The sequence below is a fragment of the Musa acuminata genome, chromosome BXJ3-3, assembly GCF_036884655.1.
Source record: "Musa acuminata AAA Group cultivar baxijiao chromosome BXJ3-3, Cavendish_Baxijiao_AAA, whole genome shotgun sequence".
NCBI lineage: Eukaryota > Viridiplantae > Streptophyta > Magnoliopsida > Zingiberales > Musaceae > Musa > Musa acuminata.
In genome coordinates, this window is record NC_088351.1 from 30,741,986 (window position 1) to 30,760,745 (window position 18,760).

The 18,760-nt window shown below is 40.4% G+C and overlaps 3 protein-coding genes and 1 non-coding gene across 4 annotated transcripts; 1 reads left to right on the forward strand and 3 right to left on the reverse strand.

Moving 5' to 3' along the window:
* Positions 1 to 2,123: 2,123 nt before the first annotated feature.
* LOC135632709 (cytochrome P450 94B3-like) lies at positions 2,124 to 3,902 on the forward strand. The gene has a single exon (XM_065141412.1). It carries the CDS (start codon positions 2,216 to 2,218, stop codon positions 3,746 to 3,748), a length of 1,533 nt encoding a protein of 510 aa, XP_064997484.1. The 5' UTR covers positions 2,124 to 2,215; the 3' UTR covers positions 3,749 to 3,902.
* A 226-nt stretch (positions 3,903 to 4,128) lies between these two features.
* On the reverse strand, positions 4,129 to 12,036 carry LOC135634259 (SNF1-related protein kinase regulatory subunit gamma-1-like). Its single transcript, XM_065144604.1, has 6 exons — positions 11,771 to 12,036; positions 9,747 to 9,919; positions 7,433 to 7,528; positions 7,077 to 7,352; positions 5,208 to 5,371; positions 4,129 to 4,663 (listed from the first exon to the last, which is right to left on the reverse strand). The coding sequence occupies exons 1-6, from the start codon at positions 11,949 to 11,951 to the stop codon at positions 4,366 to 4,368; spliced, it is 1,188 nt and encodes a 395-aa protein (XP_065000676.1). The 5' UTR covers positions 11,952 to 12,036; the 3' UTR covers positions 4,129 to 4,365.
* Positions 12,037 to 12,303: 267 nt separating this feature from the next.
* TRNAM-CAU (transfer RNA methionine (anticodon CAU)) lies at positions 12,304 to 12,375 on the reverse strand. Its single transcript has one exon. It is a non-coding gene; the product is annotated as a tRNA-Met (tRNA).
* Positions 12,376 to 13,596: 1,221 nt separating this feature from the next.
* Positions 13,597 to 15,136, reverse strand: LOC135633327 (F-box protein At1g67340-like). Its single transcript, XM_065142666.1, has 3 exons — positions 14,797 to 15,136; positions 14,546 to 14,708; positions 13,597 to 14,416 (listed from the first exon to the last, which is right to left on the reverse strand). The coding sequence occupies exons 1-3, from the start codon at positions 15,063 to 15,065 to the stop codon at positions 13,721 to 13,723; spliced, it is 1,128 nt and encodes a 375-aa protein (XP_064998738.1). The 5' UTR covers positions 15,066 to 15,136; the 3' UTR covers positions 13,597 to 13,720.
* Between the last annotated feature and the right edge of the window lie 3,624 nt (positions 15,137 to 18,760).

The following is an 18,760-nucleotide window of genomic DNA, read 5'->3' on the forward strand; positions in this document are numbered from 1 at the left end:
TTTTTTTAGGGTTATTATTATTATTATTATTTTTAACATTATGATAATTTTTTTAGTTATTTAAAATACGATAAAATTTACATTTTTTATTTTTATTTTCTAATATATTAATTTTAAGATTAAAAAAAATATTTTGAGTTTTCCTTATGTAAAAACTGAGTTTTTAGTTCTCATTAAAGTATTTCAATTTAAGCCTCTAACACATTTGATGTTGGAAGTCGACAAAGGTTCCTACGAAAATTACAAGTATATCTAATAAAATTTCATTTGAGTTAATATTGATATTTATAATAAATTATTATAAGCTTAGTGTTGAGGGTTGATTGAGTTCTATAGAAGATTCTACAAAAATTATGTTTAAATTAGTAATTTAAAAATAATAATGATGTATGATTTGTAGGGTCTTTATAGAGACTTTTGGTAATCATCAAAATTAAATTAGGAGTTATTTTACAGAAATAATTTCATTTTTTTATTTTTCATATTTTATCAAAATATTTTTTTAATAGTATCCATGAGTTTTATATCTTTAACCTAACATACAAAATATATATATATATATATATACTTTCATTTTTTATTCCTAAACTTTAATAGGAACTCAGTTGATTTTGATGCACTGAGGTTTTATCCAAATAGCAAACTAATTACAAAACCTAATTATAAAGTAAAATTAAATAAAATATCCAAAGCAAACTTTTTATGACATTGTGGACTTCCACCCTTCATGTACTTAAGCTTATCTTTCTACATCATCTATTCTCTCTCTCTCTCTCTCTCTCCTGGGTGAAATTTGCTTACAGTAAGTATTGAGTATCACAGAATTGGAACCCATATTTTGTGGCTTTAGTGTCAGCCAGAGATGCTGGTGATCTTTCAGCAAACAAAGAGAGTGTGCTATGAATGCATATATTGTAGCCAAAATAAGTTCTCCCAAACATTTGGTTCCTCTTCTGAAAGCAAAGTCCTTCAAATGCCTTCCATGACTGCATTATTTGCACTTCCTTTTCCCTATGCATGAAAGGTGTTTCTGCGTTTGCACTCTCCCATCCCTTTCTCACTCAAGTCACTGATCTGAATCAATCATTGAGCCAAAACAAGAAAGAACATTACATGTTTTAGTCCAAGTTCTCCTTGGTCGCCCAAATCTAACAAGATTGGTGGATTGTCTCATCACATTCATTGATCACACTTTTCTTATGTACATATGTATATATATATATTTTTTTTAGATGAGACAAATTTCTTCTTTTTCTTCCCTTCCACACATTGAAGTCTAAGAGGAAGGCAAGCTTCCAAATCCTCCTTCTCAGTTCAGACTATCGAATCACTTTAGACAGTGATTGAAGTGATCTTTAAGCTGCTTGCCAGTCTATATACATCATATGTTCGTGGCAATTAAACATTAAAAAAAGGAAGAGAGGATGCAATCTTTGCCACTAATTATTTTGAAGGTGACTTAATTAGCAAACCAAAAAATTGTGTATTTTATCACCAAAAGGAATCATGGTTTTCAAAAATATTAAAAAGTAAAAGAAAATGTTTTTGATTTTATTTTTTAGGATTAGATAGAGGTATGTATCCTTCTCATTGAATTGAATTGGCCATTCCAATCATAGATTACAAACATTGTTTTAGTTGATTTAGGATTAATCATGTAAAATTTCAAGGGTTCCATCTTTCTCTTTCTAGCATTTGTTTGTTGATTTTTTGTTTCCTTGATTTATGACCCTGAAGAAACAAAAACATATCGAAAGGCATGCGTCTCCCCCACTGTAATTATCCAATGCCTGTTGCCTAAGTCGTGTATGGAGTCGGGGTATCAAGTAGCCGACCTTTGACTGAGGTTGGATTTGGGTACTCATGGATTGTCTTAATCAAGTAGAAATGGTAAGTCTCATACGGTGAGACTTGTCTTAGTCTCACCGTAATTTCGATCTCACACGTCGGATGCCTTCGTCCCCAAGCAACAGTGAAGCGTCGAGCTTTTCCCACACGTGTGGGCGCCGCAACTCTTGCGCCCTACTCCCACGTGCAGAAAGAGTGCCACTTGGAAATCCCCCCATGTCATATATGGCAAAAAAGTCTTTACCCCGCCGACACAAACCGAGCCATATCAGCCCGCGTGCGATAACAACTCGTTTCCACGTGCCGCGTGTTCGATTGGTACTCGCCTATATAAACCGCGTGTTCGATTGTGTCGACGTGCATCTCGATGGCCGTGATCTCCGTCTCCTTCCTCAACTCTCTTCCTCTGTCATCTCTTCTTCTGCTGCTGTTGTTCTGTGTTGTACTTTGGCTGCGGTCTTTCGCTGGTTCTTCTTCCTCCTATGGCCCCAAGATGCACCCTGTCATCGGATGCTTGGTCCCGTTCTACAGGAACAGGCACCGGCTACTGGATTGGTACACCGAGCTGCTCGCGTCCTCCCCGACGCAGACCATCGTGATCGGGCGCTTCGGGGCTCGCCGCACAGTGGTCACCGCCAACCCCAACAACGTGGAGCACGTGCTCAGGACCAACTTCCCCAACTACCCCAAGGGGGAGGCCTTCACCGACATCCTCGGAGACTTGCTGGGCTGCGGCATCTTCAACGCCGACGGCCAGCTCTGGCACACCCAGCGCAAGCTGGCCAGCCACGAGTTCACCACCAAGTCGCTCCGGGAATTTGTGGTCGAGACTCTTGAGTCGGAGGCTGAGGAAAGGCTGCTTCCGATCCTAGCGTCGGCGTGCGCCGACCGCAGAGCCGTGGACGTCCAAGACTTGCTCCGCAGGTTCGCCTTCGACACCATATGCAAGGTCTCGCTCGGGACGGACCCCTGCTACCTCGACGCGTCGTTGCCCGAGTCGGAGCTAGCGAACGCTTTCGAGGTCGCCTCGGGAATCAGCGCGAGGCGCGGGGCAGCGCCGATGGCCGCGGTTTGGAAGCTCAAGCGGGCGTTCGACGTAGGGTCGGAACGGAGGCTCCGGGGCGCGGTGAAGCTAATCCATGAATCGATAATGGAACTGATCCGGACGAGGAAGACGGAGATGGAGAAAGGCACGGAGCACAACGATCTCCTGACGAGGCTCATATCCGGCGGCCATAGCGAGGAGGTGATCCGCGACATGGTAATCAGCTTCGTGATGGCCGGGAGGGACACGACGTCCGCCGCACTGACATGGTTCTTCTGGCTCATATCCCGCCGTCCGGACGTCGAAGCGGAGATCGTCGACGAAGTGAAGCGATTCAAGGGACGACTGAGCTACCAAGAGCTGAAGGACATGAAGGTGCTCGAAGCATGCCTCTGCGAGAGCATGAGGATGTATCCGCCGGTGGCGTGGGACTCGAAGCACGCGGCCGGCAGCGACGAGCTCCCGGACGGGACCAGGATCAAGAAAGGCGACCGGGTGACCTACTTCCCGTACGGGATGGGGAGGATGGAGAGGCTGTGGGGAAAGAACTGCAGGGAGTTCGATCACAGGCGGTGGTTGTCGGAGCACGGGGAGGTGGTGAGGGCGTCGCCCTACAAGTTCCCGGTGTTCCAAGCGGGTCCGAGGGTGTGCTTGGGGAAGGAGATGGCCTTCGCTCAGATGAAGTATATTGCGGCCGCGGTACTCGGCCGCTTTGAGTTGAGGAGGGATCACAGGCACAGTCGGCCGCCGGTGTTTGTGCCGCTGCTGACCGCTCACATGGCGGGCGGGCTGCAAATGGTGGTGGAGAAGAGGAAGGGTGAAGGTGCGCAAAGCTCTGAGTCATACTGGTTGTAGTACATGATGATATGTGGAGGAAGCGGTGTCTTTTAGCTGCTGCAGTCTATGAAGGATTAGCTAATTTCCTCTTCTCCCTCTCTCTCTCTCTCTCTCTCTCTCTCTAAAGATTGTTTTACAAATAATAAATCATAAAAGTAAAATTCAAGTTCAAGGTTTATGGTTATCTAACAGTAAATTTTAAATATCACTGAATTAGAATCAATTATTAGAGCTGGGAACAGGAAATAACCTGCAACATGAATCAAGGAGTAGCTTTTGGAGATTAATATTGAAGCAGAGCATAGAAGCATTCGACAATTAGGAGCAGTTTTCTGAGATCGATCACCATTGAATCTGTCCATTTGGGCCAATACTCCCAAACTAAGTACAACAAATGATGAGCTAAGCAGAAGAGTGGCTTTTGTACAAGGAGATGGAATTACAAAATAAGGTAAGCGATACAAACAGTAGTGTGCCAAAGTTGCAATAAGACCAACTTACAATCTACAAACAACAGATTCTATTAGGCAATAGAATGAGTTGATACAACATGCATATGCGTGAAACAGAAGAAAGCAGGTTTAAACGACAGAACGACATGGTCAATCTCAGAGTGTCGAGTTCGGAGTTATCTTTCACACCCTACTACTCTCCGGCAGCGGAACCACTCCGTAAAAGAAATCACCGAAATAACCATGTGGTTCATGGACTAGTTTGGAGATTATGTCCCGAAGTGTGATTACTCCCTGCAGATTCTCCTCCTTGTCGACGACATAGATTCGATGAATCTTCTCATGGTCTAATCTCAAAATGATATCTTCTAGTGTATCATCCCTTTTGCATGTAACTAGATCTCGTAACATGGGTGAAGCTTCGTGGTGTTCCTCCAAGTAACTTCGTACAGCAGTTAGGAAGTTTTTAACTGTGATTGACCTGCAGAAGAAGCTTGCAGATGTTAAGTCTCCATTCCCATAGCTTTCATTGAATCAAATAGCAATAATATTTTCTCCACAAAAGAATAGTATTGGAAATGCTAAATAAAAAGATTGATGTAAAATAAGTTCAATAGAAAAGATGAAGACATATTTCATTCTCATTGTGAAGCAAAATAACAAGAGCATAGGGTGACCAGGTAAGTTTACATTTGATTGCGTCGGCTCAAGATGTTTGTTTGGACTCTTCTGAGTTTTTCTGTTTTTGTTCGTTTCCTTTCTGTTTCATCCTTTGTCTGTATGTTTGTTACATAAATCTAACTTTTGAAAAGAATGACATCAATGTTTATTTAAGCAATCGATTTACGTGGTTTCAAGCTTATTCTTTTGGACGGATATAAACCAATTTCAAGAAATGGATTAAACAAGCACAAGTTTAGGGTGAAGATCTGAGACATATTAATGGAAGTAATTAAATTATAAATGTAAAAAAAAAATTAAACCTAACCAATTGCAACAAAAAAAAAAAAAGCTGCTAGGGGCACCTGTAATCTTTGTATATCTCAGGGGCAGTTAAAAGATACTGGACATCTCTGATGCTTATGTTTCCTATAGCCCTCTCCCCACTTTCGTTGACTACTGGAAGCCCGCCGATTCCTTTTTTTCGCATCAATTTGAAAGCCTTTAGAACTGGCTCCTCCTCATTTACCTGCAGATGATCAAAAACGAATTGCAGGAATCATAACAGCAGGTAGGAATAAATTTCACTATGGTTAAACTTCGATACACACCATACAAACAACATTAAGGTCATTATGGATAACTTTCAGTCGCCAGTCATATTTTATCTCTGCTTTTGGACCATGTATGGAGAAACATTTATCCTTAAGTAAACAGAGGATCAAACTATAAACTGCTATTGCCATTTGTAACTTGCAATAGATAAATGAAGATAAAGATCCATGGGAGACAATAAATAAAAATACTAATATTATATAAAATACGAAAGAGTTGTTCCATGAATGCTAGTAAAAGCCTCAACAAGAATACAAACAACTAATTCAATCTCTTTAGAAAATATTTCTAGTAAAGCAAAATCTACAAGGAAAGACGAAGACAGATAATATATAGTCTGCAAGATGTCAGAAACAGCCCAACTATTTAGAAGATCCAGACTCATCATTCTTGCAAACTTGAGAAGACATGACATGAGGAATTTTCAAAATAGATGTCCAACTAATCTAATGCATCACAATCAGTACAAACAATTGGTTCTAAAATGACTAAACCAAGCACTCTTAAGTTCTAAACAACTTTCTGAAAAAGAATCTATGAAGTGCAACGAAGGTTTTGACCTCATGGAATAATAGCAGAATGAAAACACCAAGCTTAACAGACAAGGAGACTCCCAAATAAATGACACCACAGGTGCTCCTACTTTGTTAAATGAGCAGACAAGCATGAAAAAGAAGGAATGTCAGTGATAAAGACAAGGCTTGATCAGAAGGGTGGTCAGGACACGATAAATATAGTGCAAACGAGAATGCAGAAAATGTAAAGATGGAAATGATAAGGTAATTAATTGCCCACAAGCAATCATAGAAAGAATTCCAATTTACAGCAAAACCAGAGAAACTGATATCCTAGTCGTGCTCCACAAACTTATGAGAAACCCCTATATGATGCAGAGGATTCTCCTTGACTCAAGTATAATACAAATAATGCTAGAATTTATTAATACAACCTACTTACCACACCTTTTAGGTCGATGTAAACTTCAGAGATATCTAATTCTTGGGACTGCCTCATTGTACCAGACTACAACAATATTTTTTTGTTCTAAAAAATTGGGATTAGCTTAGATTTAAAACCACTAAGCTATATGAAGTGAATGCCATTTAATATTTCCAAGTCCAATAAATTTTAATTAATAACTACCCATGTCTTTTATGGTCTTCATCCCCTGCCTAGAAACTTTAAATAACACTGACTCATCTCCTTATTGTTAGTTATGATAGAGTTCCTCGAGGCAGATTAATCAATACATATATTGGTTAATTAAAGGCATAAATGTGATTAGTTACTGGTGTCAGAATAACAAGCAGTAACACAAGTGAATCTTTGGTCATGATAGGGTTGATCCAAGGGCCACATTCCAATCCTTACCATAGCCAAGAAAATCACCATTATTTATATCCAAATTCTCCAATGATGCATGAATATTGTAAAAATATTTATATATAATCATGTTTGTCCTCAATTCTTCAAGAACTAGTTCTCTCATGATTCTTTCTGACATGTTGGCAGGCACTGGAAGGTTATTTTTCATTCTAGCATGGTTGGATAATCAAAATGTGGTGCAAGAAATATTTTTGAAAAAATGATAAAAAAATAAATAAATAGCAGATAATCACCTTAAGAAGTCTATTAGGCTTCATGATTGGAAGGCCCAACTCATATAATTTTTTAGATCCCCAGTTCTCGAACCAATGAAGCCCTACACATTCTGCCAACATGTGAACCACGGCAGACTGTGTAATGACATTTTCAATCTTCCCTTCACCAAGATCAACTACAGGAAGGCTCTTCATTCTATACTTCGATAGCAGTAGCAACATGGTTAGGAAAGAGTCAGAATTCTGCAAGGCGAGAAATGGGGCCCAGCGAAAGGACCCTGCAATATCTTCAACCTATGGAGACGTCAAGTATTATATCAACATTAGACAAACATAAGACAAAACACGTTTATCAAGAATCAAGCAAACACAACCTTTGTATTTTTGTAAAATTCTGATGATGTGAGAGTTTCAAAGAAGCAACCGCCCATTGAGGCAGCAGCTTCCGGGTTTGAATTTGCAATTTCAAACTGCAAAACAAATAATACAAAAGGTTAGAACCCTATCGGGTTTCAAAATATTTTGTTACTGTAACTAGAATGTGTTGAGCAAAAAAGTTCTCTTGAACTAAATGTGCTAATGCAATTGTGTTATAAATAACCATATTCTAGCAAGTTCAAACAACAAGCACCAGTGCAGCATCAAGAAACTCATTGAGCACACTTAATGTCAGGTATAAAGGAAGGACCATTTGCAAATTAACTGTAAGGGAATCGCTTGAAAAATTGTCTCACAACAACAACAAGCTATGATGTCCCAATTACTCGAGTTTGGCAGTTCTGTAGCAGATTAGTAAGCATAAAACCATTGAGAAAAAGAGATGGCAAAATACCTGCATAACAAGTTAAATTACACTTATAAAGCTGTTGGATTTATAAGTGTAATTCTTTATTGGCTCAAAAAGCATAGTATCAAGGAGTAGGTAGGTTAAATGTTGAGGAGAAAACCTCAGTTGGTGGAAACTTGATTTGTTTCTTTAAGCACCTGGAAGTCCCAAGGCTCTGACAAGTTTGAAGATGGGATGATTCACAAATTTTCCAACTATACTAGGAGCTGACTTATATCAGAGTATATGACACAATTCTGCAAGAATCACACTTAGTGATATATTTTCTTATATCAAGACAAGACGATGTCATGGAATTATATGGAAGAATTACATAACCTGGTGGGCGGTAGAGGCAGACAGGTGATCAGTGATGAACAAACAACAGTGGTATGAGGCAGAAGGAGCCATAGACTGTGCCTTTAAAAAACCTATACTGTAAGATTGACTGTCTTAGAAAGGGATGGTCCGCAACCCAGTTTATGCCCGAACCAGTATACAATGGCCAGCACAAATCAATCAAGGCAAAATGGCAAACCTTTAGATTCATTTATGTCCTTGTTGTTTGGATAGACGAAGCTGGAGCACTTAATTCCCTCTTAGTATTCCCACGATGGCAATAATGATTATCAGCAGTATTTGATGTGCAATAATAGTTTTCAATATTGAGATAGTATACTGTTGTTCCTCAACTCATGTCTTTCTGTCTTTTTCTATACTTAGTCAAGTCCTATTGGATCAACAAACATGCATTGTGATATCTTATGACTACTATTTATGTTTTTACAGTATGTTGATAATTTGTGATATTTAGGTATCTAGTATGCCTCTGTTTTGGACAAAACCACGCACCATATATGTTTTATTGATTTTACAGTTAACTTCAGCATCAATTATGTTGTTTTATTATATTTTTAATTTTTAGTTTTTGTAATTTTCTGAATTATATTAGTGTTTTATTGATTTTACAGTTATCTTCAGCATCAGTTATGTTGTTTTATTAACTTTTATTTTTTTTAAATTTTTTTCTGAATTCTATTAGTTTCCTATTTCTATTTTCAATTCAGTTTTTGTTGAAACATCAATATGCCAATCTATCACTCACACCAACCCAATTCCACTAAATGATTAACCCAAATCTAAATAATGATCTTTTAAGCCCTAAATCTGGATAACTATAAATAATAAGGCATTTATTATGATAATTTCGCTTCTCTCTCTCCTGAGAGGGCAGGTGTGCCTAATGATGACCTGACGTAGAAACTTGAACTTAATATGGCCAAACTATAATTTAGAAGAGTTGAGGGAATTTTTTAAGAGAAACGTTACCTGTTCCCACCTGTCTATCTCAATTCTTTATCTATTGAGAAAAGTGCCAAGGCCTACTTTATCCTTGAGATAAAAAATATGTTTGCATACCATAACATAACTTAATAAATAAGGAAGCAGACAAGTATGCCTCTGAATATTTAAAGGCTAAATGTTGGTGAAGTTTCATATTCAATCATTAGCCACAATACTCAATGAACTAATTCTCATTAGTAGCACTACTTGGACTATAGGCACTGATTTCTTAAGGAGTTTAAAGAATTTACTCAAAATTCCAGAATAGGAGATAAATTTCAGTACTATTCCTCAACAATTAATATTATTTTTTTATCAAATAGTAAGATTGATATAACAAAATGATGCTCTAAATAGCAATTTTTTTTACTTATTAATATAAAAGCTTGTTTTCTCTTTAGACCAAAAAAAGAAAATTGAGGATTACATTCCAACTAAGTGAGAAGTTTGCACAAAAGAATTTTGGTATTTCAGTATGACCAATAAAGACAGCAGAAAGAAGAGCACTTTATTCAAACCTGATGTAGAAGCCATACAGCAATTCCAGGAAACTCTACAATGCCAATGTACTTATCTATCCAGCTAGCATCTTCTGGTGCATTCACATTCCTGACAGGTGCGCTTAATATCTTGTGTTTGGATAAAGTTTCAACAGCATCAGCTAGACTTGCATCTGAAGGTATATCAATTACTGAAAAGAAAAACCTCCAAGGAAATCAAAATCAATGTTATCCTAACCATCTAATTCCGGACTTGCGCTTAAACCATAACATGCTAGATGATCAATGCTACTTAACATGATGGGTTTTTTCATCAAATGACCAGAAAATTTAGTAAGGCCACTACATCTCTTAACAAGATTTCACATATCAGATGCAAGTAAATTAAGATCTACTGTAAAAAAGATGAAGACAAGTTCCTTTAGCAGAAGTGCCTAATGATATGAAATATGATTTTGGTAGAAAAGCTTCAAAATATTGCTGTCTCATCTTATTCATTTGCAAGAGATGCAAGAGAACCAGAACAGAGAAGAATTGCATGAATCTTCTCTCACCATTGAGTTCCATGTAGCACATTTTACCTAATTAAATTCGAGCAATTAAATTTGCTTTTATTCTTTTTAGTAAAGTCTTATCAGATCTTCCTCTATCTCTCCTTATATCACTAATCCTAATCAACTCAATGAATCTAACGAGTTTCTATAATTCTCCTTTGAACATGTTCATATCATCTTACATGATTTTTCCTCAATTTATCTTGTATCAAGGCTGTACCTACTTGTTTGTCAATGAGAACATTTCTAATTCTACATTATTTTGGTAACTTTACAATTTATGGCAATATTCACATCTTGATGACATTAGCTTGTACATGTTGTTTGATTCATAATTGACTATAATATAATTCAGATCAAGAGATCTGAAGTTGGATTCAGTTAGTAGTAATCATGCAACTACTTGAATAAAACTTACTTTCGCTTCATCTTCTGGAATTAATTATTATATCATTTATTAGTTAAAAAAATATGGCAATGATTTAAACTTAATTTATGTAAAAGTCTTTTAAGATCAATAGAGGCAATTATTATATACTATTTCACAATTATCATATTTACTAAAGCCACCATAATAATTTAACAAACTCCGAAACTTCCAAGTCCATCATAAGCCTATTATAAAGAGTAATTAACAGCTACAGGATGGCCCATGTTCCATTGTAACAAGCTATAACAATTATAATGGGCAATAAAAATAGTAGAACTTGGTGTTAAACACATATATCACCATCTATTTCATGAACACTTGCGAACTTGAAGGAAAATGATTGAACAAAGTGAAATCTGTTAGATATACGAACATGGAAGTAAATAACGAACTTCTGTCAAGAATTCTCCTTTGTTAGAAGTCCCAAACAACTTTCAACAAGTTCAATAGGGTCCTAGCCTACTCCCCAAGTAACTGTTAATGTTACGACCAAGACCATCTAGCCTCACAACCAATTGACTTTACCAGATTAATAATCCAATACAGCGAAGTTATGCATATTTGGGTCAAGAATAGGAAAACAATAACTCCTGATCAAGAGGTTCCAGTTATGCCAAACTTCTGGACACACAAGGATGTATCAGCTCCTCTCACCAATCGCATCAAATTCCCCAATCACACATCGATCAGTAATCTAGAACGTCAGAACAAGTTCAGAAATCACACAGAACTTCAAACACATCCAGGAAAGTTCCGCCCATCTGCGTATTAATAACTGCCACCCTTTGTAATCAAATATATGGGTCAAACGCCTGCATCCTAAGCCCAGCTACTCCAAGGAGGCATTTTGATTTCACTCATCAACTAAATCGACCCAGAAATCCAGCATTCTTAGCTAATCTGACGCTTAACTGCAAATTATTGGTACCAAATCAAGCTTGTTAACTAAGAGAAGAAAAACGAATAAGAACGATCGAAAGAGCTGCTGTGGAAACTAAAGAATTAGGACTAGGATAAGACAAGAAGCGAAGATGGAAGAAGGGGGACAAGAAAGGGACCTTGGGAAGGCGGGGCGGCAGGGAAGGAGGAGACGGGGAGGTCCTCGAAGCAAGAGTTGAGCTTCTGGGAGGGACTGAGCTGCGGCTGCTGTACGTCCCATAGATCCTCCAGTCGGTGCCCGATTTCCGCCTCCGGGGTTCGCGGTGATCTCCCCACCGGGCTCTCCATGCCTCCATCCATGGCTTTCGCGCGTCGATCGCGGGCAGATACAGAGAACCAACCGGCAGCGCCCTGGCCGGCGATCGCGACGCTCTTATCCGATATCGACCAAGACAACAATAATTTTCGTACCCATGCACCTATCACCCGTCGGACGTACCTGATAATGGACCCCAGCGATGGACACACGGGCTGGGCCCTCCCTGCACGGGACAGATTCTCGATCAGAGGCAACTGTTTCTGCCCACTACTTACGGTTGTTAGGCGACCAAAACCTTTACATCATAATAATAACAATAATTTCTCTATGATTAATTTTGATCGTCAATTACATATTAATTTTAAAAATAATAATAAATAGTGAAAATATAACTATCAGAGCCAGGTTTCGATCCTGGGACCTGTGGGTTATGGGCCCACCACGCTTCCGCTGCGCCACTCTGATGGTTGTGATAGTCAACCAAATTTAATATATAAATATAAGACATTTATGAAATCGGATTCATTTTCATGGCAACTATTGGATCAAATCATGAATCGGGTCAACCCGAAGACTATCCATTCGAAACCTACTTTGCTTGACTAATATACGTACGTAGGTCAACAGATCCCAGGACTACGGATCGCTGTTTGCTTCACGTCGTCTGCTTCTCATGCACGTAAGCCTCCCCGCTTGCCTCCCTCCCCAAGCAATATGCATGCACGTGCCATCACGCAGCTCTCGAAGAAGCAAGCAGGCGAAGTCCGTCAAGCAACATCCAAATCTGAGACCGAGACAGCTTCTCCCTCTACTTGATTCCCACATCTCCCCATGCATACTACTGCTGCTACGTCAAGCAACTGCACCGCTCAAAGCTTCAGCAACTCTACGAGTTAATTTGGGCACGAATGTCTTATGAATCACAGCGATCACTAAATTGCTATTCACCGAAACGTCAACAGTAGAAAATTGTCCACTTGCGTTCGACTTCGAACGCTTTCGGTCCGTCCCATCTGCCACCTTTCGAGAACAAACAAATCGACCAATTAAGTCCCGGCCATTCTCCCTGAGATGTCCACACGTGTGTCTCGGCACGGCACGTGTAGCGACGCAGGGAGGACACCCCAACCTGAGTCGACGACGCCGGCGTTCTTCTTCACAGGAAGCCAACACGAGAGCAAAAAGCCAGACGGACAATAATACTGACGTGAGTTCATCCAACGCTCAGGATTCTTCATGGCGCTCATCGCTTACGTAGAACACCAGTCCTTGACGTCCTTCAAGTGTGGGTGCAGCTGCCTTGTCCAGTTGGTATATGGCAAGAGTGCGTCAAAGTTCGAAATGGTTTGATCATCTTCGCTACCCTCTGGTAAATTATGGAGAGGGAGAGAGAGAGGAGAGCACTTTATTCTAGCCAGCCGCAGAGTACCACAAGCTTAACCCCAACGCAAAGGTGACTTAATCTGGTCCACCGCGTGTGACCATAAAAGGGTTGGTCACGGGAAACATTACACGAAGCATCATCATCAATAATACCAAAACAAAAGCTGCTCTCGAGTCACGCACGCACGCGTCCTTCTCTCGACACGCATATTTTACGTGTGCATTCATACCTAACCACATCCCATTAAACTTTAATTGAATATGATCGATATTGCATTATGTTATTTTTCTCTTTTTACTAAAGAATTGTGAATTTTGAAAATTATTATTATTATTTTGTTTTGGCCTAATGTACAAAAACGGAGAGGAAAACAGTAACGAGAGACCCAACAAAAAAAGACCGGACCTTTGAAGCGCCGGATGGCACTCAATCCATCACGACCGCCTCCCCAGCACCGCCAGCGTCAAGCCACCGCTCCGTGGGAGCGCACTCCGCCTTGTGGGCCAGCTTCCAGTGGAGCGCCTGGCACGCCCTGGAGCAGTAGTTGACCGCGCCGCATACGGAGCAGCGGCGGAACTCCTGCCGTCGCGTCTCCGGTCGGCCGCATCCGCGGTGGGAACAGAGCCTCAGCCCTTCGTCCCCCGAGCCGCCCCCTGTCCCATTTGAGGCGAACCACTGCACCATGAACCGGTTGGCCGGGTGCGCCTCCGGGGCCGGTAAGCTGCAGCCGAAGTCGCTGAGGAGGGAGCAGCCCGACGCCAGCAAGTGGCGGTGGTGGTGGTGCCACGCGGAGGGTGGGGCGGAGGAGGCGCTGAGGACGGCGGCGAGCTCTCGCGCGTTGGCCTGGACGAGGAAGCGGCGGCCCTCGGCGACGTTGCGGCGGACGCCGTAGCCGTCCTGGAGGCAGTGGCCGAGCTCCCGCAGCGCGTCGATGTGGCCGAGGAAGGCCGCCCGGGCGCACAGGGCGACCCCCGCGCGCAGGTCCTTGTCCCCCTTGGATCCGCCGCTGCCATTGAACTGGATCACTGCAAGGGAGTACAGAGCCGCCGCGTGGGAGCCCATCGCCGCTTGCGCCATCAGTGACGCACCGCTCGCGCGGTCCTGCAGGCAGTAGAAACGGATCTGCACGAAACCAAGTACCCACAAATCAAAACAAAGATCGAATCTTTACACTCGGATCTGTTCAAAATCTCTCCTTTAGCCCCCCGCCCCCCCCAAAACAAAAGATGAAACAGGGGAGACGAGGCTTACCATGCCCAGGATATAGCGAGCTTCGAGGTTTCCGGCGTCGGCGCACCGCTTGAAGAACCTGTCCGTGGATTCCGACCAGTTCTTGGCTCTGATTGCAAGCGATTTCGCCGAGGCCTTGGACAGAACCAGCGGATTCGTTCCCAATCCGTGCAGTCTCTTGCATCTATCACATCCAATTCGACTTTATCACGAAAGCCGAAGTAAATGAGCGGAAGATCTAGCCGACACAGGAAAAAGAGGAGGAGTAGTACGTTATGAGCACGCTGACGAGATCGGAAGGGGAGGCGGCCGAAGCGCTTAGTTTACAGAGGATGGAAACGACGAGGTCGTCGGGGAGGCCGTCGAAGAAGTCGGTCCTGTCTCCGGCGGGGTTCTCCGCCGCCATCCCCGGCACGGAGTCGTCTCCTCCGACCGGGAGCCACCGCCTCCTCTTCCTACTCCTGCCCTCCTCCTCCTCCTCCTCCTCCTCCTCTACCGCCCACTGCGGCCTGGGGTAGCAGAGGCCTCTCCTCGTCCGCATGCCTCTCTCTCTCTCTCTCTCTCTCTCCCCCTCCAATCAAGCAGCCTTCCACGCGAAGGCCAAGTATGCGTCTCAGGGCAAAGCGAGGTAGACGCAGTTGCCATTCACATTTATAGCAATAGGGAGCCGAAATGACGGTTCGACCATCACGTAATTACGGAAATGTCCGCGTAACGCACGGTCAGCGATGCGTTGACCGGTCGCTTCCCGCGGGAGCACGCTTCAACCAAAAGGCTTCAAAGCTCCCAAAGCCTCACGTCACATGTAACCACAATATCATATGCCTTTGGCATCCCACCACCACTGTTCTTCCTCTCCTTTTTCCTTCATTTAGTCTCTCCACATCATAATCATAGTTATTGTAAGCTTGAGAGAGAGAGAGAGAGAGAGAGAGAGAGAGAGAGAGAGGCTTCGTTTTAGGAGGAAGAGGTTGTTAGACATCAGGTTTTGGGCTACAACAGCGGTAGGACTTCCAAACTGGGGTGGTTCTGTAGCTGTTCGATCTAAAATAGAAGGAAAAATAGAAGAAAAGGAAGGCATGCATGCATGCAGGAGGGAATGGTTGCGACGTGGAGTTTGTGAGCACAGATCATTAATGGCAGTCTAATTTGGGCTCAGGTGCATTGCTACCTCCTACCAAGTGCACTTTTATTAGGGTGTCTCTCTCTCTCTCTCTCTCTATCTGTGGCTGCTCTATTTTGTAGACCATGACAGCTCCATTGTAGCAGGAGAATTGCAGAAGAAAGCCATGGAAGGAATAGACAATGGCTTCTCATAAGCTGGCTAAGTTTGTGTTGTGCTTTTAGGGTTTCATAGCTTCACGAGATTGGCAAGTGTGGAAACTCTTCATCATGTTTTCCCAACACAAAATATAGCAACAAGCATGTCTAGTGTTCTATAGATCGATTATATCAATATATCATTTCAAGTAAAAGCTTCATTCATAGACACTTTCATATCATTAATATTTACTTATTATATCGAAGAGATACGATTATCTTTTGTGTCAAAGCAAATCAAAACTTCCTATTTATGATATCACATCATATGAATTTAATATTTTACTATGTGGTAAGATAAAACTTATAATCCAAAAAAATTTAAACTCTCAATCCGTAGAAATACGACTGATTGATCGAATATTAACTTAAATTTTACGATAAGTAAAATCCATATACTCGATCACATTTGGTTTGTCTTCTTCGAATGAGAAGAGGTAATTTGAGCATAGGAAGTCATCTAACACACGTCAATCACATCAGATGTGATGACCTCCATTTTTGACTCCAAAAAAATAATGATAACGTGCACGTCACATCAAAAAAACAATGTTTAATTCGTATACGTCTTCCATGGTAGGAAGATTTCACCCAATATGTGTTCATTCCACCCCCTACTAGCTAATAAAAACCTCAAATTAATTACTATTGTTGGTGTTGCATGTCATATAGCCTCTCTCTCTCTCTCTCTCTCTTCTTACATGACGGCTAGTTTTCGTGTCACCTCAAGCTTCCTATGAACACTAGAAGAGATACATGGTCGAGAAACAACATTAAATAATCAAGGATTAGATTGCATTATTACATCCTCTAGAAAGTGTGTCGTAGATGAAGAGACGTGGAATCCTTCATGAGCGTTAGTGGGAAGAACTAAGCAAGAGAACGTAAGAAACATTATTATAGGGGACATCAATTCTAGTGAGATGTGGATGGTGGGTAGTGTCCTAATGAACCAAGTTATCGCCATCTATATGTTATTGCAAGGCAGATAGAACAATCTCGTGTATTGACATGTCGTTAGGCGCCGGCATTGTGTCACGTCGGCCTAAACAAACAAAAGGGTCATGTCATGATGTGATATAATGTATGGAGTTCGTCAAACATGTCACATCGAGGGAATAATTCAGCCAAAACAAGTAATCTTGTGAGAATAATATCGTGATTGGTACGTAAAATTCTCCTCGCATAAATCTAGAATCTGTATAAAATAATATTTTAAAAGTACAATACTTTTTGTAAATATAATTTATATTTAAAAACATTTGTTTGATGCCGATACACTATTATCAAATTACATATTAGTAACATATAGGTTGTGTAACTTAAAATTTAAATTATTAGTAATTATATGCCTATAAAATGTGAATATATAACTCTAGAAAACCTAAAGAAACAAATGTCGGATAAGTATGGATTAGATAGAGGACCGAGTAAAGGTTTAGATGTCTCATAAGATAGGGATTATGGGGTGGCAATTTAGATGGCTGAATAGTCACTACTGACCCACCACGTAGGCTATACTCCTCTTGGTTTATCACGGGGCTCTTTATGACCATAGCCATGTCATCATTTTTGTAATATCTAACTACTCCATGGTGTTTGATAATCAATTATATTTTTTTAAAAAAACAAACAAATAATGGATAAAGATGTAACCTTACAAGTGTTAATCACTGACATGTTTTAATAGTGAAAATAGACTCTCTACTTATTGATCGTTCTTAGATCTTACGACCAACATAAGTTATATTTGGACTTGTTCTCATGTGGGGATATAAGGTATGCTTTCTTGGATAATTTTAATGTTAGTAGCTAATACATTTAACTTTGATCCAATTTAATAAGATTAACTTTACCTAACCTATTTTTCAAGTATTATCATATCTGAATGAGAAAAAATTCTTTTTGAAACAACTCTATATGAGAATCACTTTCTCTCTACGACAAAGGATACTCGTATACCATATCTTCTATTTTATTTTAGCTTATTCCTATAAAAAAGTCAAGATTGCATTTGAAAATATGATCTTATTAATTTTAGTTATTTGTGATCTATAAGAAGTTCGAGAATTTCGATTTAACTCGATGAGTTTATAGTGAAAATATGCCTGGAAGAGCCATTTTATATAGTGTTTGTTTTCTAAGATTGATTGTGTTAACAAATACCTAAACGTATTATCATATTCGGACCGATTAGATTTTACGTGTCGAACTCCAACTATCAAAAATATCGATGGTATCAATAACATAGTTACTCGATTGGCATTGACATTAATCATGATTAGAGCTCCATTTTACCATCATCTCTCTTGAAGTTGATTGCTTGATACCTTCAATGATGCCTGTCCTCTTATGCATCCACACTGTGAATGCTAAAGTTCTCAAGCAACCCAAATGCAAATCTTAGGGATGGGGATAAAATTGTCGCATCTCATTATAGTCAATAATAGATAACACATGTTTTGAGGAGAGTCATAATCTAATACAATACACTTTCCCTATTGTAGGCAAACCATATATTTTAACATGCTATGGGATCTCGTGGCACCTTATCACCACTTTGCTGTCTTCCTTGACAACTACATGCTACTAATTCAATCATACATATAGAAACCATTTGCCATTACATCAAACCAAGGTTGACCAAGCTATCCTATCTCTTAGTTGAAACACCTCTTTCAATTGGGAGATTGGAGTAGTTGGCCTCTTTAATTACAAGTGGTTTAATCCCATCTCAGTGACATTAAACAAATGCTATCATTAATGCTTAATTGAGTCAAATGTTCTCCATCTGTCCAAGATATACACAAGATTTTGTCCCACCTTTCTTCTCACCTTGATTGAGACTTGCATGTATAGGCCTTGCCTATTCTCTCAGTTCATCTTTATTTTTCTCAGCTATGGGACAAGAAAGCC